Source organism: Condylura cristata, unplaced genomic scaffold (assembly GCF_000260355.1).
Source record: "Condylura cristata isolate star-nosed mole 26May11 unplaced genomic scaffold, ConCri1.0 scaffold00027, whole genome shotgun sequence".
Taxonomy (NCBI): domain Eukaryota; kingdom Metazoa; phylum Chordata; class Mammalia; order Eulipotyphla; family Talpidae; genus Condylura; species Condylura cristata.
Window position 1 is genome coordinate 5,642,319 of NW_004567128.1, and position 23,204 is coordinate 5,665,522.

The 23,204-nt window shown below is 45.2% G+C and overlaps 1 protein-coding gene across 2 annotated transcripts in view; it reads right to left on the reverse strand.

The window, feature by feature from the left end:
• Positions 1-23,204, reverse strand: part of CTPS2 (CTP synthase 2) — an 85,498-nt gene that overhangs the window by 51,320 nt on the left and 10,974 nt on the right. For both annotated transcript variants that reach the window (XM_012730396.1, XM_012730397.1), the window contains exons 4-13: positions 22,778-22,878; positions 18,176-18,292; positions 17,947-18,030; positions 17,036-17,116; positions 14,196-14,347; positions 10,620-10,752; positions 8,221-8,309; positions 7,050-7,144; positions 4,833-4,895; positions 4,683-4,726 (exon numbers count right to left, since the gene is read on the reverse strand). In XM_012730396.1, coding sequence (XP_012585850.1) covers positions 4,683-4,726; positions 4,833-4,895; positions 7,050-7,144; positions 8,221-8,309; positions 10,620-10,752; positions 14,196-14,347; positions 17,036-17,116; positions 17,947-18,030; positions 18,176-18,292; positions 22,778-22,878 — 959 coding nt within the window. The remainder of the gene's footprint in view (positions 1-4,682; positions 4,727-4,832; positions 4,896-7,049; positions 7,145-8,220; positions 8,310-10,619; positions 10,753-14,195; positions 14,348-17,035; positions 17,117-17,946; positions 18,031-18,175; positions 18,293-22,777; positions 22,879-23,204) is intronic.

Below are 23,204 nucleotides of genomic sequence, written 5' to 3' on the forward strand. Positions count from 1 at the left end.
CCCCCTCAGCGGAGGCCGCTGTCCTCAAGGCTGCCCACCTGCCTACAGCCACGCAGGCCTCTCTCAGCAAACCTGTCCCTTTTGGGGCAGCTCTTTCCTCCCGCTTGTGCCTATACTCCTCTGCCCCTTTCCCTAGTAAACCTGCTCTTTAAATATAACTAACATCTGTCTCGTGGAGAAACTTGCCTGGGAACTTACCACGTGCTACTGAAAGGGGAGCTCTGGGGAAACCTCTCCCAGAGTGAACCCAAGAACCCCCTCACTCCAAACCCACTAACTCCAAAACTGACATCATTACCTTGAAGCAGACCCCAAAATTAGACTAGTCTTAGAACCCTAATTATTCTGCAAAGTCCTAGATCCTTCTATTTCATCATGGGATCAGTGTCCCCCAAGGACCAGTGGGCTTTTCTCAAAGTGCCCAGAGTTGACTTCTTCTATTGTGTGTCACCTTGATTTGGGGAGTTAAAGGTCAATCAAGGCCTTACTGTTACTTAAGGAATTCACAGTATTTTAAGCTAAGGACAGTGAAGGCTCTCGAGGCTAAGAGAACCTTTGTCCTAATTTCACTGGCCGCTGACAACAGTGGCCATTATCTTGCTTTGTATTTTCATTTTGTTCCTTTCCTCCCGGACTTGCCTGGCCTCTTTGCCCCCTCCTTGTGCATTCTCACCCAAAGGGTCCTTAGTCTTTGGCACGCTTTCAGGCCTTGGCAGCCCTGCCTCCCCTATCTGCCTGGGCATTTACCCACGAGAGGATGGATACTTTGGGTGTTTGACTGGAAAACTAATATGCTCTCTTCTCTCGGCACAATAATCCTATTAACGTTCTTCTAGATTATATATGCTTTGTAGTCTTTATGAGCACGGATGGCCAGGCTCCGGTAGAACACCCAAGTTCGGGTGTTCCCCTGTCGGCACACTGACAAAATGACACAATAAAATCGATTTTACTCACTCTCGTACAGAGACAAAGACACTACCTTCACTCTTAGAGAAACATCTTTCTCGTGCATGTGATCAGACACCCCAGCGTCTCTAGTGATCTCGTAAACCACCATGGTGTTAATAGTGCCTGACAAGGGATGGTCCCAAGGCCCATGAAAAGAATAAGCCTTTGTGGCAGAAGGATTATCTTGAACTGATTATTTTTAATAAACTGCAGATTTATTAAGAGAAACCCGAAACTCTGAGCAAAATTTCCTGTATTGTGAAGAACATTTACATTGATGAGGGATATCGCCGTTTGTAAAGGCATCTCCCTCTCAGACCCCAAAGAGGGCTAACTCTTCAACACCGGAGAAGGCAGCCACTTAAATTTGCATAACAAATAGGTCTTGGTTGGGGTCTCTCCCGCAGAACCGCCCTACCTGACATTCCTCCAGCTCCTTTTGTGTCTAGCTGAAAACAGTCCTTAAGATGAGGACTTGCGAAATTCCGGGAGCTAGCTCAGGTTCCTCGGTCTCTTCAGGTAGACAGGAGGTGTACATGCTATTAAACTTCTGCCCACTTTTCTCCTGCTGTGGTCTCAGTCAGGAACTTGGAAGGGGGCGGAAAAGTGATTTTTCCGAACCCCCACACAAAACAGATTTTAGTAGCAAATATACCCTAAAGGAGGCTCCTGTTTTCCAAATTGTTTACTGTTTTAGCTAGAAAGGTCAGAACGCCCATTACCCACTGTATGTCATAGATATTTTGCTCAGGTTTAAGTGAATTCCCAGGCTTCCTGGTGTTTGTTGCCTTCTGATTCTATTACCTTAGTTTTTTTTCTTTAATAAGACTTCTCACCACCGTCACCAATGCTGGCTTTTAAGGCTATTTTTCTACAATAAACTGATTGCAGGTCATAAAGATGTTCAGTAGCAATGAGGTTTTATTGTTCTCTTTCACTTAAGAGCACAAAAGCTATCATGTACTCTGACTCAGCGACCCCTTCTTCCAGGAATCCAGCCCTGAAGTGTGTATGGATACAAAGACATATGTACACAAATACTAATTTGCAGCATGATTTAAGGTAGTATAATAATGGACACAACCTAAAGATTCATCAATGAGGCTGGTTAAGCAAAGAATGATGCAGAGAGCAGAGCGAGCTGTGGAACAACCCCTTGAGTTGATGTGAAATGATCTGTAGAAAAAGCAGGGGGAGGTGTGGCAAGCAAGCCAGCGCATGGATTAATTAAAAGAGGACACGTCCGTGCGAGTGTATGTGTATGTGTGTGTGTGTCCTGATAGGTGGACACACACACACAATCTTCCACAGCATCACAAAAGAAATGGGAAAAGGCTCTGGGGAAGGGAACTGAAATGAGGTAGGGGTGGATGACAGATAGTTTCACAGCTCTCTATAGGGCTTTCTTACTCTGTATATAATTTTTTTTTAACACACACACAGTAAAGATTAGTCATGGAAGAATGAACCTTGTCAAAGCTATGTAACAGTGGCACCTGCTGGTGAAGTCACCTCTAAGCCCAAGTGTTTTCTTAGGAAAGAGAACCCATGGTTTGCCTACACAGCCATGTCAGCCATTAATCAGGAAATATGTTCCTATTAAAACCTCATAAGGAACTCTTCACCAGTATTGGGTCTTCTGAGCATACGATTTAACAGGGCCATCTGGCTGGGAAGTTATGGTTCATTATGGTCTGAATTGCGAGCTATAAAATGGAGTCAAGAATATCTCTATATTCTTCCATGGAGTGATGTACACCCCATAGAGTGCTAAGTGAAACAGGCAAGGCAGAACATAAGTGTCACAGTTCTCTAAGAAGGAGTGGGGGTTATTAGAAGACATACTGCCTTTCTTCTATTGTTTCAATCAAAAGATAACCCATAAAAAAATGAATGAATATCATAATGGAAGGGGGTAGGAATAGAACTAGATTTCTCTAAATTAGGGGTTCTCCCTGAGGGCTACTGTTTCTGGGTTCCCAGGGGATGTTTGACAAATTCTGGAGGTAATATTAGTGTCATCCTTGCAGGTTAAGAGGAAGACTATTGAAGTCTAGTGGGTCAAGGTCAAGCAAGCTAGTAAATATCTTACAGGGCATGGGATTGCCCTACAACAAAGAATGAGCTTGGCCAAGATGTCAAAAGTACACATCACCTACCTTATGAGGAACTGGGGTCTAGAATACATGGACACTCTTACAACTTAATAATAAAAAGAAAAATACCCCTATTTAAAAATAAGCAAAGGATCTGAATAGATATTTCTCCAAAGAAGATACACACCACTAGGATAGCCACCATCAAAAAGATAATGATTGTTGATGATGCGGAGAAATTGGAACCCTCCTACACTATTGATGGAAATGTAAAATGTTGCTGCTACTTAGGAGAACAGTCAGGCAGTTCCTCAAAGGGTTCAACACAGTCACCACATGACCCACATCCACTCCTTGGTATCTACCTAAGTGAAATGAAAATTATGTCCAAACCCCCCCCCAAAAGAAAAGATGTCCACCCAAAAAGTTGTACAAGAACATTCATCAAATAATTATTCATAATATTTTGACTATTATGTATAGTCCAAACAGGAACAACCCAAATGTACATGAGCTGATGGAATGTCCATGCAGTGGAATATTACTCAGCATTGAAAAGAAACAAAGTACTGACAGATACTACAACATAGATCATGACAACAGGATACTATGTGAAAAAAGTCTTGTGACCAAAGCTACGTATTGTATGATTCTATTTTCACGAGACATCTGGAATAGGCAATTGACAGAGAAAGCAAATGAATGGTCTCGTAGGGCCACTGGATAGGAAGCTTGGGGGTGTCAGCCAAGGACATAGGGTTTCTTTCTTGCACTAATGACAAAGCTCCAAAATTGACTATGGTGATGGTGGCACAAACTGTGAATATGCTAAAAGGTTATCATTTTCAATGGCTACATTTTATGGTGTGTGAATGTAGCTCAGTAAAGCTGTTGAAAAAGCCAGCACATCACAGTGGTTTGGTGTGGACACTGTTAGAGGCAGGCGCGGGACACAGAAGACAGATTAAAGGTAAGGAAGGTGGTCAGGAGAGGCTTCCCAGGATGAACAGGAAGTTGCCAGTCATCAGGTCTGGTTTTGCTTTTTCAATTAAAATTTTCAGTGGTTTTAATGAGATTTCAGGGAGGGGGAAGCAATGTGAGGGACAGAGAGGCCACCACAGTTTGAATTAGCCACACAACAGGGGACAGCACAGAGGACTTTGCCAAAAAGCTTGGACTGAATATTTTATAGGAGGAGTCAGTGGAAGATGGGGAGCAGCAGAATGGTTGTCACTTTTGTTTCGAAAGACAGATGACCGCCAAAGTGGAAACCAGACAGACGGGGAACGCGTCTAGAGACAGGACAGCCCATTTATTTATATTAGCTGTTATAAATTGTTGTCACAGTCAATTTAATCCTTTCCTAAACATTAAGCTTAAAAGAGCTGCAAAGAGAAATCAGTCCAGGGTTGTGTCTTTCTTTAAGGCACAGAATGACAAGGTGGGATCTTAAGAACCAAGTGGCTTACCATAAAAAAAAAATAATAATGAGAAATAAGAAGACTAAATTCATATCTAATTTAACATGTCCTAATATTGTAAGAAAAAAAGAAGCCAGAGCCCCTTATGAGTTTAGGCAAAAGCCAGAAATGAAATGACAACGGTCCCACCCAGAAAGATACACAAGCTACTCACCACAGGAACACGGGCATTTGGCTCAAATTCCGTGGAATCAGCATCTAAAGATTAAGAGATGTGTTCAGTAATTCACTACTATGACTGGAAAATCTTTGCAGTCATGAGAATTTTTTTAAATAAAAGGTTACTAGTAAATCCCGGACATACCTTTCAAGTCAAGGCAGTTTCTCGCAAACTCGATCACTGCTAGCTGCATCCCAAGGCAAACTCCTGTTTTAGAAAGCACAGAGAGAGCAAATGAACACACTGGCTCATTGCACATCGCCTGTCCTTGTGGCGGCTGTCTCCTCCCTCTAGAATGCAGGCTGCGGGTGGGGGACCCTGCCTACCTGGCCCCTGCTGCACCCTCTGCGCTCAGAAGGATCCTGCAGAGGCTGCCAAGGAGGAGAGAGGACCCAAGTCCAGGAAGGAAGAATAAGCCATCAGAAGAGGACAGAGCACAGGGAAAGGCCCGAAAGACTCATCTGCCTTCTTCCAAACGTGTCCCTAAGTCAGGGCATGCATGGCCTAGCCCAGGGCACCCTGAGGGTGGACAGGACAGCCCCCATCCCCGATTACTCAGAGCAGAGCACTTTGGCATGTGGATTATTTCAAGCGGGACTCAACTGAAGCCCTGCAGTCTCAATAAAAACAAACTAAATTAAATTTGGTCCCCCCCACCCCGGAAATCTGTCTTATGCTTATTTAGTTATTAGGGCAAACAGAGAAAATCCCAAAAGGGTCGGGTAAAAGTCCTCTCTGCCACCACAACCTGACTCCTTTAGAAAATATGGAGAACACCCTCCCCTACCGTAAGAGGGAGTCTCTGTGGGCTGAGACTCCCAACCTCCAGGTCATTTCACAGCCTTAAATACAGGCCTAGCCTAAGGGCAGCGGGGTTAGGGGTGCATCTCAGGAACAACTGCAGCCGGGTAAAGGGGCCACAGGTCTGTGCCAGGCTGCAGCAGGTGGGGAAAGTGGGTGCCTCCACTGTGGACACGGGCACGGGGCAGACAGGAACAGGAGACCCAAAATGGTGGTGAACAGAGAACTCAGTAAGGAAAATACTCAGAGAGCCCCTAGCCACCTGTCACAGAAATGCACCCTTTGGCCATCCCCGTGATCACTGTAGCCCCCCCGATTCTCTCCACTAAACAAATGCCACAGAGCATTCCAGGTGCTTAACAGACATATCCAAGACATCCAAGAGACTCAAAAGCAAGCCAATCAATAGAGCAGCCATGCCAGAACAAAAGTCAATAGGCATGAAACAGCTAAACACTTTGGGGAGACTTCACAAAGTTCCATAAGGCTAGGACAAAAAAGAGACTGTTAAACAGAAAGTGAAGGGCTACGAGTAGCCTGTGTCAGTTGGCTGAAGAACACTACCCATGTTTAGAATAAAGCCGAACAAGATACTTCCAAAGAAAACAACGATGATGGGAAAACAAAGCAAAATGTCAGGGTAAATATTCTTGGCTTCTCTTTTGAAAACAGATCCCAAGTAGAGAGCTTCTAGAAAACTAATCAGTGGCTTTCAAATCAAAAACAGGCAGTAGAGAAAGGGAAGTCAGTATCCTGGCAGTACAAGACCACAAAGCCTGTCCATACAGTTGGTTAACCCAGAAACATCCCCGTGGACCACGTGGAACCCAGCCTCTCCCCACCCCCTCTTCTGCCTGAACCCCCAATTTCAGCGCCATTGGTTTCAACAACATCCAGTTTCATCCGGCTTCACAGGTATAGAAGCCAGGCTGTGGCATTTGAACAAAAGCATTCAAAAAACTAAACTCTACCAAATTTGAACAGAGCTCTTTCGGTGATGTTGGATGGCCTTTCTCTACTACCGTTTCTAGAATGAGCAGAGAAATTTCAACTTAAGTTATTTTGTATCTAATTGGAAAGAACGTTATGGACCTCTGCTGAATGGTTCTTGTGAGAAGAAGACAAATCAAGGTGGTAATTGGAGAAGGTAAGGGCAGTTGTGGGCAGCGACTCCCCCCAGCCTCTTGCCAGCCAACTGGAAGAGTGGCAACCTATCCTAAGTTGGCCAACTTTTTCTATAAAGGACTGAATAGTAAAGACCTTAGGCTATACAGACAGTAGAATCAAATTCTTCCATTGTATCACAAAAGCTGCCATAGAAAATATGTCAACAAATCGGTGTGGTGGTGTTCCAATAAAACTTTATTTATAAAAGCAGACCTAAAGCTAAGTCTTGTCTGCAGGATATAGTGTGTTCACCCCTGTCAGAGACTACTCGGCACCTGGATATTCAACTCTGAGTTCACACCTGTCTTATTAACAAACCCTATTAAATGTCACCCTACTAGGTGTCAAAAATCCAATTCACTCATAGTTAGGATCCATAAACATGAGCTTTACCCAGAAAAGGAATCTTCTTTGACCTTGCCCAAGAAATCGCCTGTAGTTTTCCCAACGTTCCTCTGATCCCGAAGCCTCCTGGCACAAGGATACCACTGCAACCGACACAAAATGAGATTGAATTTGACATGATTTTTATTTTGAAAACTTTCAGCCATTCAAGCTTAATGATCCCAAATCCAAGCCTTGGTACAATTGCTAGGGAATATGTGTGAGGTTGATTTTCAGAATTGATTACATGATTTCACATCTAGAACTTTCTTTTTGAAATTATCCCAAGGTAATGAAGAAATTATGACAATTTCTTACAACTGACCTCAATCTATATTTTCTGATAGATGGTTGGGATTTGTGAACTTGATGGTTGAGAAACACGACTCAATTCAAAATGCCACTGGGGGAATAAGCTGAATAAAAGTAGTAAAGTTTCTTTTAAGAGCACTATCATAAAAATATTAAGATGTCTCTTATAATCAGAAAGAGTTAAACTGGTAAGAATCAGCCTAAGATTTCAGTTTCTGATTATGAGTGGTGCAAAAATGTCCTGGCTGGAGGACACTATAGAGACCTTCTAGACAAACACTCTCATTTGAAAAGACAAACGTTTAAGAGAAAAGCCATGAGACTTATGCTAGCCTCACAATACAGTGCTGCTGATTATTTACAAAATAAAGCCCAGAATCAAATAACATGGAAGAGAAAATATAACTACGAAAATGGTTCATATATTTAATTTTGTATATGTACGATCCATCTCTGCATCTTTCAGTAGGATCAACCCACTTTCTCACCAATATAATGTCCTCAGGCTCCCCCAAATCAAAACATTTCAAACTTCACACACTACAAAAATTAACATAGCACCTTTCAAAAAATCCAGCGTGGGTACACGGGTGATTTGGTGGTGGGAAGCCAATGGGGATTACAACTGAGATGGAAAAAGGCACAAAATGATGGAAAAAAAAAAAAAACAAAAAAAAAACCCTATTATGTCATTTTTTTAAATAATAATAAAATTTTTTAAAAATCCAGTGTGAATAAGGTATAAGAACAAGTACTCCAAACTCCTTCTCAAAATGCACAAAATTGAGTAACTGGATTAATCAAACCATCCTGAGAGAAACACAACGGGCATTCCCCTCAACTGGTAGGGATGCTCCCCAGTACTCACTCAGCCTTGCAGAGCTTCTGCCAAGCTTCGTGGAATCTCACAGGGTCCTCAGATTTGGTGGTCTGCTCCAGATCAATGGAGTCTATGTACTAAAAAACATCAAACACAAAGAAGTTGTGGTATATGCCTGTGATGGTATATTACACAGTCATAAAAAAGATGAAACCCTGCCACTTGTGACAAAATGGGTGGTTATGCTAAGGGAAGTAAGTCAGAAGAAGAAAGATAAACAGGATTTCACTCACGTATGAAGTACAAAGGGGAAAAAAGACAAAGGAACAGCAACAAAAAACAACCTGTAGACTGTGCCAAAAAAAGGGGTGGTTACCAGAAGGAAGGTGGGAGGGATGGGCAGAGACAGATGGTGGCCAGTGACTGACATAAGGTAGTGGTTGTGGGGACCAATATAGAGTTGCTGAGGTGAGAAGCTCTACACCCGGAACATATACAGTGTTGTAAATTAATGTTACCTCAATTTTTAAAAATCCAACAGATTAAGAGAACATTAAAGAAAAATAAATATTCAAAAAGGCTAGAGCCATCGCACACCATGACACAATTATTCAGTAACGACTTAACACTATACCGAACATGGTGTTCAAAAAGCATGATCTCTGCCTTGGGGAGCTCATAATAAAGCTTTCAGGAAGATGAGGAGAGACAGACAAGTATCGTGCTAGAGTGTGATGGCAGGAATGGCACAGAAGGCAACACTGAGGAAGGAACCAGGAGGCACCTGCTACTCTAGGCCTAGACGCTGGAGGCAGGAAACCAAGGAGCGACATCAGGGTAGAAAGCTGGAGAACGCCAAGCCCTGAGGACCAATGGAAGATGAGCAGTATGCGTACCTAAGGAGGGAGGTGGGCAGTGTGAGGGAGGTAGAGGGAGGCGGAAAGGCGAAGGAAGAGCTTTAAGAATCTCAGAGGAAAGCAAGGAAGTGGGGGCCACTCTGGCATCCTAACAGTAGACTCCACCCCACAAGAGAAGTTTATACTTGAAGCATACAAAGGTCTTAAGGAAGAGAGAGTGATTTTAGAAAAACCATTCTAGTACAATGTGGAAATTGGAGACAGAAAGCCAGCTGGAAGAAGCCAGGCGAGATAAGCACAGAGAAAACTGATCTTAAAAGGAATATATGACCATATTTCAAATGGTACTTAGTAAAAGCTAAGGTCAATGAATTCTGTTAAATGAAAACCATATATAATCCTGTATATATTGTCCCCATATATATATATATATATATATATATATATATACTTTATATATATAGTGTATATATATATACACACTAAATATATATATATATATATATATATATATATATATATATATATACTAAGTATGTGTGTGTGTGTATATATATATACTTAGTTTTTCTCTTGCATAAACTAGATAGGTATACTTTCTATCTAAATATATCATAAGATACACAATTGTAAAGGCATTATAGAAGCTTGTTGGGGCCTCCCTGGTGGTACAGGGGTCAAGTCTCAGCTCTATCAAGCTATCACCACTGTGGCCTGAGTTCCACCGCAGCCAGGAAGTGACCCACAGGGCACAGCAGACCTCTCCTGTCTCCCCGCTGCTCCCCTCAGCAGTGTATCTCAGTCAATCTGCCTGTGCTGCTCCCCACTGTGTCTCTAGTGAATCCTCTCACTCCTGCACCTCTGGCCTACACCCCAGTTTTTCTATGCACAAATAAATAAACCTTTTTTAAAAATTTAGATTTGATTCCAATGCTAGAGAAGAAAAAAAATTTGATCATCTTGGTCAGTAAATGCCATGCTCTTATATGAGCAGGAAGTATCTATTTCCCAGCACGTGCTAAGCTTAGGATCAGAAATTGTTCCTTAAACCTGTACGTGGGAAAAACTTAACATAGCAGGCCTGGCTGCTGGCTTAGAAAGGCTTGCATGTAAAGCTGGCCCTTGTCTGACATCAGACTGTGCCTCAAGTGTCTGTGGACATAGCGTGGTCTCTGCTCAGCGCACGGCTTCCTTCTGGGTGTCAGGAATGCTGGCACTCAGTAGGTAGAGGGTGCCTCCGTGATCAGCCCCTAGTAAAATCCCGGGTACTGAGCCTCTCATGAGGCCCTCTGTAGACAGCACTTTACACGTGTTGTCACCACTCACTGCTGGGGCTCAGTTGCAAGCTGTGCTGCCCACCCTGGGGAGGGCTCTTGGGGACTTGCACTGGTTTCCCCAGACTCTGACATGGGCGCTGGCTTGGCACTGTACCCTTTCGCTGCAAGACGTCTTAGCCATAAGTGCAATGCTATGCTGACTCTTGTGAGTCCTCTGGAGGTGGTCATGGAGACCCTTCAACCTGCCTCTCTCCAACACATGTGGTATCACGATGAAAGGCGAGGACATCTGTAAGTCTGGGCCAGGACTCACCATCAGCTTCAACTTGTGGTTGATGGCCAAGGCTGAGTGTTCCAGGGCTTTGAACACCGAGGCATAGCAGTCCCTGAGCTTAGTGTATTTGCCAACCAGAGCTATGGAGCAGGTTTTCTGTAACCTCTCGTATCTGGGAAGGAAGACAAGCATCATGGTTATAGGATGGACCATAACAGCATAATCATAGTTAACATATGTGACATGACAGCTACCATTCTTTTTTTTTTTAAGATTTATTTATTTATGCATACAGAACTGGGGTACAGGTCAGAGGTGCAGGGGTGATGAGAAGATTCACCAGAGACAAACTAGGAAGCAGAACAGGCAGATTGACGAAGTACACTGCTGAGGGGAGCAGCGAGCAAGACAGGAGAGGTCTGCTGTGCTATGTGGGTCACCTCTGGGGCGGGGATCAAACTTGCACTGAAAAGGCTGCGGCTAGGTTGCAGTGCTGTGTCCTAACCCATTGTACCACTGGGCAGGCCCACACCGCTACCATTCTTTTTCCAAGGCATTCTTATTTCAAAGACTGTGGACCAGACGAGGCTAGACTTGATGCGCCTGACTCAAAGTCCCCATGCAGCCCCAAAGATCTAAAATCTGTACGCCAGGAGATTTCAAAATGTGAAGTCCAATGCTGGCTTCCATAAAAAGTCATGGATATAAATCCAAGAAAAGTGTATCAAAGAAAAAATTAAAAGCATTATAAATACTACATGGAGGATTGTTTTTTCTTTTTCTTTCTTTTATTTCGTCTCCACAGGATAAGATGAAAGCTAACTGTGGTGCTCAGCATTTCACGATCTAGTCATGATAAATCAAATCATTATGCTGTACTCCCTGACCTTACATGGTGTTGGACACCAATTATAGCTCAATGAAACTGGAGGGGGAGGAAGCATTCGAAATAAAAACTCTGTCCACATCTCGTAAACATGAGTTGTCCTTCAATTCATTTATAAGGTGACAATGCATAAGACAATGCATTCTGACAGGCAACATTCCAGTATTAACTTTGTAAGGTGACATTATGTAAGAAAACGCATCCCAAGTGTCTACGTTAAAAATGGCTACATTCCCAGCAGGCCCACAAAAACCTGGGTATTCACAGCATGCCAAAAGAATGGTGCTAGAAGAACTATTTAAAATACTACAAGCCATTTACATCATTTTTATGAGAAAATCCCACTCTTGTAAGATGCTCAATCACATCTTACCATTAGAGACACAATCTTTACTGTTGCTTTTGTCAGGACATCTGTTCAAAGGACATGAACGATGCCAGGCCCGGTGCTAAGTAGGTAAAATATCATCTTGGGGCTGAAGATGTTTTATAAGGCTTTGAAGCAAACCTCCTCCCAGACACCTTGGAACAAGAACATTATTGTGATGAGGCATAGTCCTCATTCATTTCAAATTCGGCCAAAAATACAACAGAAACGTGAATGCAAACACGCTGGAAGAAGAAAACTGCACAAGAGCTTAGAAGTCACCCAGTAAAGGTGACTTACGGGGATGGCGACTGAAACACATGAAGAGAAGGCTGCTACATCTCTAATGTACTCGTTAATTTTATGTGGCTCTGGAGACCGCGTGGCTGCCCATGCATCCCCCTACCTCTGCATAAAGGACAGCGTAACAAAGCAGGTTGGCATAACCAGCCCACACTGGAGGCCAGTGCTTTGGCCCCAGTGTGCGGCCCCAGGAACTGGCTGTCACAAGCACATTTGAGCATAGAGCTTGGCCAGACCTCGGCCCTGTTCTCAATCCTCTGCTGAGGGAGGACTCTGCATGGTACTTGCAGAAGGGAGAGGATGGAGTCCACTCCACTGGTGCGGCAGGTGAGTCCACTGTTTTCAATGACCAGGCAGAAGGAACATGTCCAGGTAGGACCTTGAACCCTCTTCCCTCGTGCTGTTTTCCCACTGGGACTCACGGGCCAGGCCCCTGGGGCACTGGCCAGAACAGCCTCACTGTCCACAAGGTCACCAACTGCCACAGAACGAGAGGCAAGCTGCTAACACTGCTGTGAGCTGCTGGCGGGTGGCAGTGGGGGCCACCTTCCACAGGCAATTCCCCGCCTAGGTGGGGCTGTCCACACTGTGGCCTGGGGTCCCAAGTGAGACCCAAGTTAAGCCAGGTACCCAGGTACCCCTGGCCTCTGAGCCACACTGGACCTCCATGATCAAGGTTGCCCTTTGACCCCTGTTTGCTTCCTAGTGTCTCTCTACAGGCTGCTTTGAGGGGACAGGGGCCAAAGGACGACACTTCATACCGCAATGACCAATGAGCCGACAAGACAGTCAGCATGAGTTAGAGGGGCTCATGCGCAATATCTCCTTTGCTTGAAGACTGCAATGAGCTAAATGGTGACCCCCAAAACATATGTCCCCTAGAATCTACGACTATGACCGTATCTGGAAAAAAGGGCCTTCACCGAGGAGGTAATTAAGTGTAAGGATGTCGAGATTACATCACCCTGGATTTGGATGGGTCCTAAATCCAAAGACCGGCAATGTGCTGCTATAGATGGATAAGATAACAAGCCCAGAGTGGTAAACAATGTTCCGAAACTCATACAGCTAGGAGCATGGGTGCCGAGGGCTGAGTCCACGGTGCGTGGTGTCATGCTGACATCCGTGACCCCTGAACCTCCTACCTCGGCCTAAGTGGCAAAGAAACTGGGTGTCCAGGACTTTGTGGACTTGAAGCTACTCTATAATGACTGAGAGAAGGCAGACAACAGGGGCTTCATCTGCAATGACTTCAAAAGAGACCATCCTTGCTGAAGTGAGGTTGTCCTAAACCGAAAGCCCATCAGGGGTTTTAGTAACATGGCTGAGAGCCAAGACCTGCAGGCTGGAAGAACAATGTTATAGCCAAAGCTTCCCATCTAGATGGATACCATTTAGAAAATGTTAGCCAAATTGGCCCTCCCTGGTGGTGCAAGGGTTTAAGTCTCAGCACTATGAAGCTATCTGCAGCCCCTGCAGCACAAGTTTGATCTCCAGACAGGGAAGTGACCTACAGGGTACAGCAGACCTCTCCTTCAGAGCAGAGCCACTGCTCTCTTCAGCAGTGTTGTTTCAGTAGGTCTGCCTGTTCTGCTCCCCACTGTGTCTCTGGTAAATTCTCTCACCACCCCCACCCCCAATATCTCTGGCCTATATCCCAATTCTTGTATGCATAGATAAATCTTTTAAAAAAGAAATTGTTAGTCAAATTTTAAAAACAAGGAAAACAAAATCAAGAAAAAACAACCTGTGATATATAAGTCTGTTTCAAAAATTCAGAAATGAGGAAATAGACAAAAAAAGCAAATCCTTCCAAAATTTGAACTAAACATTCCGGAATCCAAACTCCTTCAATTCTTTCTGGATTAAGTAGAGTAAACTCTTAAAGGCCCCCAAAATCTTGAAAGAATATAGCAAACAAACAATATGTTAGAACCTTAGATATATCCATACACATACAGGGAGCCGAATGTAACACAGGTACCTCTGAAGTATCTCTCAGTCCTACCCCCAAACTCAAGGATTAGTAAAAATTCCATTACTGGTTCCATTCACGTACCTGTCAGCCATATTTCTCCATTTGAAAAGCAAATTACTTGCAGAATCGCCGATGGGCAAACCCAGTCTCTCCTTAAAATATTTAACAATGCCTTGTTCCTCCAGAAGTACAGGCACTCGGTATGTAGAAGAAACATCATGGATACATATCACCTGATTGATGATGAAAAATCACCAGATCTCAATAGAACAGCTCAAATACACCGGGAGAATAAATTCAAGAATGAGCCAAAACTCAACTCGAGACAGGAATCCATTCAGACTGAGAAGAAAATCAAGCACCCCACAAGCTAAAGCAGAGTTGAAATTAACACAAGTTTAGTAAGATCTAGTGGTCAAACATTTCAAATTCATTTTTCTATCTCCAGAACCATGGGTGTGGTGGTAGGATATAAAATATATATATATAACTGGTCTTTGTTCCCAGTTCCTGGCACAAAAAACCTTGGCGTTTCCTGAGTGGCAGGGATATCTTTGTTATGTCAACGAAGGGACACCAGAAGCCTAGGTGGCTTCAGACTGGGAACTGAGCAACAGAAAATCTAAGCAAGTCATTGGAGGGCTGGGACATTCAGTCACCTGACTTCTGGAAAGAGGAGGGGACAGCAGACTGAGTTCAATCACGTGACCAGTGATTTAATCAATCCTGCCTCTGTCATGAAACCCCAATCTAAACTCTGGATACTGTGACTCAAGGGACCAGGAGGGTTGGTGAATATGCAGAGGCACCAGAGAGCAGCAAAACTTGACTTCATGGGGACAAACACTCCCATATACCAGACCCTCTTAGATCTTGCCTGTGTGTCTTTGGCAGTTCAGTTTGCAATAGAGCAGTGCAGTTCAGTTTGCAATAGAGCAGTGACCATGGTACAGCGCTTCTCTGAGTTCTGTGAGTCGTTTAGAGAAGTATGGAACCTGAGGGGATTATGAGAAGTCCCAAATTTGTAGTCAGCCAGACATAAGTGTGGGTGCCTTGGGGACACTCGAAACGTTTGACTGGTGTCTGAAGTGGCAGGTAGTCTTGTCCAGGACTCAGCCCTTCAACCTGTGGAGTCCAGTGTCGCTCTGGGTAGTTAGTGTCAGAGCTGAAGGGTAGGACCCCCAGCTGGTGTCAGAACGGCAGCTAGAACGGCAGGTGCTTTGTACATCAGCATCTCAGACCATGGTACCGGGCACTGTCCAAGTCTGGGTTAAAGCAGCAGCCCTAAGCACACACACTATGTCCTCCAGCTGGCTAAGTGGTCGGCTTGCTTGTTCATTTGTTGTTGCTGCTGTAGTAGCTGCTTTTGTCTGTGCCCTTCATTTGGGTAGATTTACAAGCACACATTGACCATAGTCCAATTAATTACACCTGTTAGTTAGAGGAGAACGGCTGCTTTAAATGCCAGGTAGGGTGGTTGTTTTTCACACTTTCCCTAATGAGCTGTCACCATCCTCAGAGTACATCCAAGGGACTTCTGGCAGGCGTTTAAGGAGCCGCCACATCCTAAGGAAATGCCAAGAAAGCTCTGCCAGCTCCGTGTTCCGTCTTTCCAAATCCATAGTTATCCAATCAAGGGTCCCTAAGCTGTTTGGACATCGCCAGCTAAATACTTAAAGACCACAGTGCCCCACTGTGCCTCCATCAGTGCCATCCACAGTGCCAAGTTGCCACTGACACGAGGCTCCATCCCAGCTGTCCATTAAAATGAAATCTCTGGACAGCCGCAAACACCCCCCGCACCCCAACCCCGTGGACTTGAGCGCTTGCGCAGTGCAGAGCTGCACCCTGGGGCAGCTGACCCTGGGAGCAGGGGTAGAGGCTACTGTGGGCATCATGGACTCAGACCCCTTCTGAGAGACACCTCAGCTCTCTCTCCCTTTCTTCCTCAGCGAGCCAGAAGACAACTATAAATGCAAGTTGACCAGAAACTAAGAAATGGGAAAATTAACTCATAGGAGAAAAAACAGATGTACTAAAATAAATAAATAAATAAAACAGCTAATAACTAGCCCGAGGACTGGGATGAAGCTTCTGTTCTCAGGATTCTCACAACCCAACTCTAAAAGCCATAACCTCCTCATCATCAGAGACCTGTTTGTTTGTTTAATAAACACAAAATACCAATGGGAGAGCTACAAACACCAGTCACGCAAAACCACAACAACTTGGCCACTGACAAATCACAGAGTGCGGGAAACCTGCCATGACATTTGTCAAAGCAGCTCGGCCAAGCACACTGACCTGCAGCAGGGGCAACCCACCCCGAGAGGTGGGGACCCTAGTTGGTGGTTTGTAGACTTCAGGGACCCCAGAGCTCACTGGAAAAATAGCCCTGCCCTTGTCTGAGCACCATTCAATATCACTTTTTTAAACAATAGCCTCGCTGATCCCTTCCACCCAAGCTTTCTGGCAAGAGACAGAGCAAAGAGAAGGAAAGGAAAGGGGGACACCGCCTCTCACACCTGAGTCCACATCACTGTGGAGTTTCCACAGCCGCACAGTGAACGGAGCTCACGCACGTGATCAGAATTGGCCGTGTGAATGCAGCGTAGTGTGAGGTTCAGGGTGAGTCAAGCTGGAAGGTACACAGAGGAGGATGCACAGGGAAAGGGCTCTGAAAGACACACAAGATATGGCGAGCAGGCTGCCATTGCAGCTATTGCTTGAGGAGCAGAACCACACACAATTTACCCAAGGAAGCGGGAGACTCCAGAGTGTTCTTTCGAGGGCAAAGGAGTGGGGCTAGGTAGGAGTTCCCCGGAAGCTTATCAAAAATGTGGTAGGGAGTGACAGGATCATTTAAAAGGCACCAAAGTTGTCAGTAGAAGTGCCTGCAAGACACTAAGAACAGCACTAACCTGTTCAGGGTTGACGTGACAGAACATGGAAATCTTTTCCTTCACAGCCATTTCGATGGGCTTTGAACTTCGGCAGACAATCTGTCAAAGGCAGTCACACACAGGTCAGTGATCAGGAATCGGGCTGTTTCCACTCCCTTTCATTTCGGGGAGGAGGCTATTTTAATTTCTCTTTGCTACAAGACACTTGCCCAAGTATATTCTCTCATTCTGGGCCTGTGACAGACACCGGGTTGGCTGATGTGCTATTAAACTCCACTCACACCTACCAGGAAGTGTCCAAGCGTCTCCAATGAGTGCGGTCTCCCAAGTTTAGATTCTTTAAAACCGCAAGAACAGAGCTGGCCCGGGGATCGGACAACTTTTTCTCTCAAGGGTCAGGTGGTAACTATGTTGGGTTTTACCCATCATGCATCACCATCCTGACTACTTAACTCTACATCGAGGTGCTGCGGCAGCAGGAGACAGAGAAAAACAAGGGGCAGTCCTGCATTCCCATCAAACTTGACTTACAGGCCGCAGCAAGCCACAGCCCCTCATTGCTGACCCCTGGTCTAGACCATGGGGGCACCTCGATTACCTGCTACAGATAAGAGCAATGACACGACACCACAGCCTAAGAGGTCACAGCACAATGTGCAAGGTCCCACCCCATTCGAAAGGCCTTAGGAACATGCATATGACAAGACACTGCGCCTGCCCAGCTGTTAGTGTGGTCAATGAAATGAGGGCCAGGAGAAGAGATGGCCAATTCGGAAGTAGGACAGAGCAACAGCTGAGGATGGGGACTAAGCTCCTACACAAGGCTCGTGGTCACAGGAAACATTAAAGAGCCAGAAAAGACAGGTGATGTTATCGACGAAGACATGGCAGCCTGGTTCCAAGAAACTTACCCACTCTCCTTAACTCACCAGATCAGGAGACAAGCCTAACCCCCTCAGCGCTCGGACACTGTTCTGTGTGGGTTTGGTTTTTTGCTCTCCGGTGGCACTGGGCTGAAAGAAATGGGTCACCGTCAGCACGCTGGACATGGCGACTTCTAGGCAATGCAGGACTCCCCCACTGAAACTGGGGAGTAAGCATAATACCACAGGAAGGCGTAGAGAAGGTGCTGTCTACGTACTTATCTGGAAAGCTCACCTGGGGAACAAGGCTAACGTGGATATTACAGAAATTCTGTCTTTTTGCCTTAAACTGGAACTGTCTGAAGGCTTCCACAAATGGCATTCCTTCAATGTCTCCGATGGTGCCACCCAGCTGGGGAGGGGAAAAGAAAACAAAGGTGATCTTCTATGGCACGAGAATAGATGCTCACAATTGGCCTAAAAATCATTGACTGGCCCTCCCTGGTGGCGCAGCGGGTTGAAGCACAGCACTGAGAATCTAAAGCCGCCTCCGCATGAGTTTGATTCCCGCCTGCCCAGGAGGTGACCACATGGTGTGGCAGACCTCTCCTGGCCCGCCCACTGCTCCCCTCAGCAGTGTACTTCATCCATCTGCCTGTTCTGTTCCCCACTCTGTCTCTGGTGAAGCCTCTCACCGCCCCTAAGCCTCTGGTCTGTACCCCAGTTCTGTATGCACAAATAAATAAATCTTTAAAAAAAAAAAAATCATTGACTTGCACACTTAAAAATAGGTGAGATTTAGGACATGTAGATTAATCTTCACTGAAGCTGTTTGTTAGAAACAGAAAAGGAAAGCTCTATGATTTTTTAAAGGGAGATAAAACAAAGGGAAGAGAAAATGGTGGCCAGAGGCAAAATAGGAAGAACGAGATGGCGTATATACCAGCCAGGCAAGCAGTATGAGGAGAAAGCAAGGTCAGGAGGCCTTGAAGAACGAGCTAACCTCTGCTTATAAGATCACTCTTCCCATGGTGAGGCAACGCGGACAAAAGTAAGAAAATGCATCAATGACTCACTAGGATATTACAGGCAAGTCAATTCGCACTCCTCCCAAAATGGCAGGTCCTCATAAGGTGACCCACCCTCTATCTCCCCAAAACTGAAATTAAAAAAAAAAAAGGAAAAGGAGATCGTTGGGGCCTCCTCGTGGCACAACAGGTTAAAAAGCAGCTCTATGAAGCTATGGGCAGCCACTGCAGAATGAGTTTGATCCCCGGCCGTGAGCTGACCCACATGGCACAGCAGACCTCTCCTGTCTGGCCTGCTGCTCCCCTCAGCAATGTATTTCAGTGGATCTGCCTGGTCTGCTCCCACTCTGTCTCTGGTGAATCCTCTCAATCCCTGCACCTCTGTCCTATACCCCAGTTCTTGTATGCATAAATAAATAAATCTTAAAAAAAGAAAAAAGAAAAAGGAGAGATTTAGTAAAAGAGAAAGAAATTCATAAACAGAGACCAGAATATAGGCCACAAAGGAGCGAGATAAGTTAGTTTTTCTCAGAATGCCAGTGGGAAGGCAGAGCCCAAATCCACCAAGAATATGAGCTGCCTGGCTCGGCCTGGTTTGGAAATAGAGCATATTCTCTGTCGGTTCAGGTGCACACATACACACACATGCACACATATGCACACATGCCCTGCTCACATCTGAACAGTGTCCTTAACATGTGGCACTACTAGAGTGAAATGACTACTATTCAAACATGCTGGCTTTCTGAAACAAGTACTACCAATGGCTCCTGTAACATTCCTAACATTGCAATCTTTGCATAAAGGTTAACTTAATTTACAATGTATGTGCTTCCAGTCAAGTTATGGTGACATTTTCATTTAGAGTAGGATGAAATTCACCTTCACTCTCTTGCCCTCACCATATTTAAATATTTAAAAGGCTATCACATAGATTATGAGATGAATTCTCTAGCATTTGAACACCAACTATGTGCTCAACACTAGAAATGTGGTGACAGGAAGAATTTAAGACAGCGTGTTCCCAAGAAGCTCAGAATTTATGGAGGGAAATGAGGCGGCAGAGCTGAGGAACAAGCACCGAGAGCAAGACAAAAACAAGATCTAAGTGGAATGATGTGGACATGGGAGAAGGAGAGATCTTGTGGAACCCCTCCCAAAATGGAACCCCTCCACAGACTCTTCTGTGACTTTGGCTACCTGGCAGGATCTAAAATCTACTCTAAGCCTTGACCACTTCCCAGCTAATTTAGCTTTTAGAGACAACTCACCCTTGACATCTTGGAGAATTCAACAATTACTCAAATGTACAATGTGCTACACTCACTTCTCAGTCCCCCCATCCACGCACCCCCACTCCTGCCTTGAGCCTGTCCCTCTGTAAGCTTCCCCATCTCAGCAAATAGTATCTTCAAGACTAGGTTCAAGCTAGAAGCTTGGAACTCAACCTGCAGCCCCCTTTTCTTCACCTGACCCAATCCAGGGGATTAGACCTCCAAACCCTCTAGAAAATCTTCACAGTGCTGTCTGTCTCCATTGCCACCCACATGACACCCAATTCCCCAGCCATACCAGCTTTTGTGGTGTTATCGCTATAATCTGAAGGAGAAGTGGCAAACTGCGTCCCGCTGCCTATCTTTATAGATAAAGTATTATTGGCACCAGCTATGCTCACTAGCTTACATATGGCTGGGGCTGCTTTTCATGACAGTGGCAGAGCCATGTAGTTGTGACACTCAGTGGATCCCAGGTCTCCTTTGTAATCTTCATAATCCTGTGACTTCTTAGCTTGGGTCCATTGGAATTACAGTAACAGGCACTAGAACTCTGTGACCTAGGGCTTAGATTGAATTGAGACCTCTGTCCTGTCCTGACCATAACCTAGCCCCCAGTGCTGCTGCCAGAGGAAACAAGGACTCACATGAGACAATGGCCCCTTGAGCTGAATGCCTGCCATGGGATAGGGTGCTGGAGGGGTGCCGCAGGGGCCAGGATGCACTAGGTGGGTGATCAGAGCAGGTGGGTGGGGACACAGCTCCCAGGACTGAAGGGTGATGCTGAGACAATGATTACAGCAGGAAGGGGGAGGGCCCATCTGAAAATCTGAAAAGCAGAGACCCCAAAGCATGAGGGGGGTCAGGGAGGCGGAGGGAGGGGCGATAGGGGCATGATCTGAGCTTAGAGAAGGGGCCCATGGTGAGATCATGAAGGGCCTTTTGTGGTTATGTAAAGGAGCTTAGATTCTATTTTTAGTGAAGCAGCCAACCAGTCTAAGGGTCTAAGCACTGGAGAGGAGAGACAGCTGAGACACAGGCTAGATTGTAGGACAGGAGAAGGTGGCGAATGGAAAGCCATTTTTTTCTGAGGGGTCAGCCCTCTCTGCACTTCAACCCCCACTTCAGCGCCTCCACCAGTCCGGCTGTCTCTCTGATGCCAGCGGACTCTGCAACAGCCTTCTCATCCAGATGTGGGAAGGCCAGTGCTGTGGTTTGGGGTGGGTAATTCCGAAACCAGGCTGTGGGACCAGACTCAGTGGGGGTGAGGAGGCTGCCTGAGGACGAGTTCAGAAAGACCCGGGACCAGGGCTGCGAAGGCTGTTAATTTGGTGGGGGTGTTCTCTGGAAGCCACAGAATCCTGCGAAGAAGGCAAAGCCTTAAATGTAATGCATTTCTGCCCTCTTATGGGCAAAAGTGGAACTTCATTCCCTCCCCAACTGAAAGGTCCCCATACAGTTCCTTCTGTTGGTACCCATGATCGGTGTTACAATCAGAAACTTTCGGATTACTAAAAGAGCCCTAGATTAATTGTTTCTCCATCCAACTGGAAAATATCACCCACAAACAGCATTTTAAGATCTATTCGATGGCCTTCCTGGTGATGCAACGGGTTTAAAGCCCCGCACTATGAAGCTATCTACAGGAGCTGACCCACAAGGTGCAGCAGACCTCTCCTGTCTCTTGCCTATTGCTCTCCTCAGCAGTGTATTTCGTTCACTCTGCCTGTTCTGCTTTCCACTCTGTCCCTCTCAGCCCACCTCCGCCCCCAGCACCTCTGGCCTATACCCAAGTTCTTCTACACCAAACTAAATAAATATTTTAAAATATATATCTGTAGATGCCTCCCAATGCACCTCACCAAACCTATTTTGAAAGCTGATAACATTTACATCCCTGCTTTGAAGTCTTCTTAATGTATTTTGAAGATTGAGTCCAAAAAATGAAAATCAGTAAATAGAACAATCAGGTAAGTCTCCTGCACTGCAGAAGCAAGCTTTGCTCCCTTGCAATTCCTGCTCTCATAGCAGATGTTATTCTTCCTGGAGTATTACATTAACTTTATCAGCCAGCCTACTGTAGCAGTACAAGATATAGTTAGTTAATATAGGGTAGTCGAGCTCACTTATGCTAAGTGTATCCACGCTAACACTAACAAAGTGTATCTTATAGATAACTTACCATGCCCCTCCAGTGTTCGTAATGATGACAGCAGTAACAGTCAACATGTTTATTGAGCACTTTCTAAATGCAGGCCATGCCAAGTGCTTTATATTATTGCATTTAATCTTCCTAACAAGCCTATTACTGTCATCTTATTACTACAGTATTACATTATGACCATATTGTTTTAGATGAAGACACAGAGGCCTTGAAAAGTAATCTGCAAAAGTCACACAGGCATCTTATTAATGGCTAATAATTTTTGAGCACTACAAAGGCAGGAGTCAGCAAATGTGGCTTCCTGCTGGAATCCCACCTCACAGCCTGGTGTCCAGCACACCAGCCATCTATATGTTTTGCTGAATGAATGAAGATCAGCTGCTTTAACACCCAGTAGGGTATAAGTTTTAAAAGAAAAGTTCCATGCTTGCCTCAATAACGCATATTTGGGGCGCTTCCTTATGACCATCCACCGGCACCATGGCTTGATTCATAACCCAGTCCTGGACAGCATCAGTGATGTGAGGGACAACTGCAGAAGGAAGGGAGACTTAGCATCAAAGACTATTCACGATCAGGGTCATGGGCATGAGAAAGGAATGTATTAACGTTCATAAAATGACCTCCCTGAAAGTCACCTGGAAATTTCGACAAGCGCCCATGCTCTCAAGCACCCGCCGCTCATGTAATTGTCCGTCTTACTGACATTAATTTCTACAGTCACTGTATAAGTTTAAACATTGAAAGCTCTTGTAAGGGAGGGGACAAAAACAAGTTGTGCAGAAAAAATAAGTGTTACGGCCCTCCCTGGTGGCGCAGTGGGTTAAAGCACAGCACTGAGAATCTGAAGCCACTTCC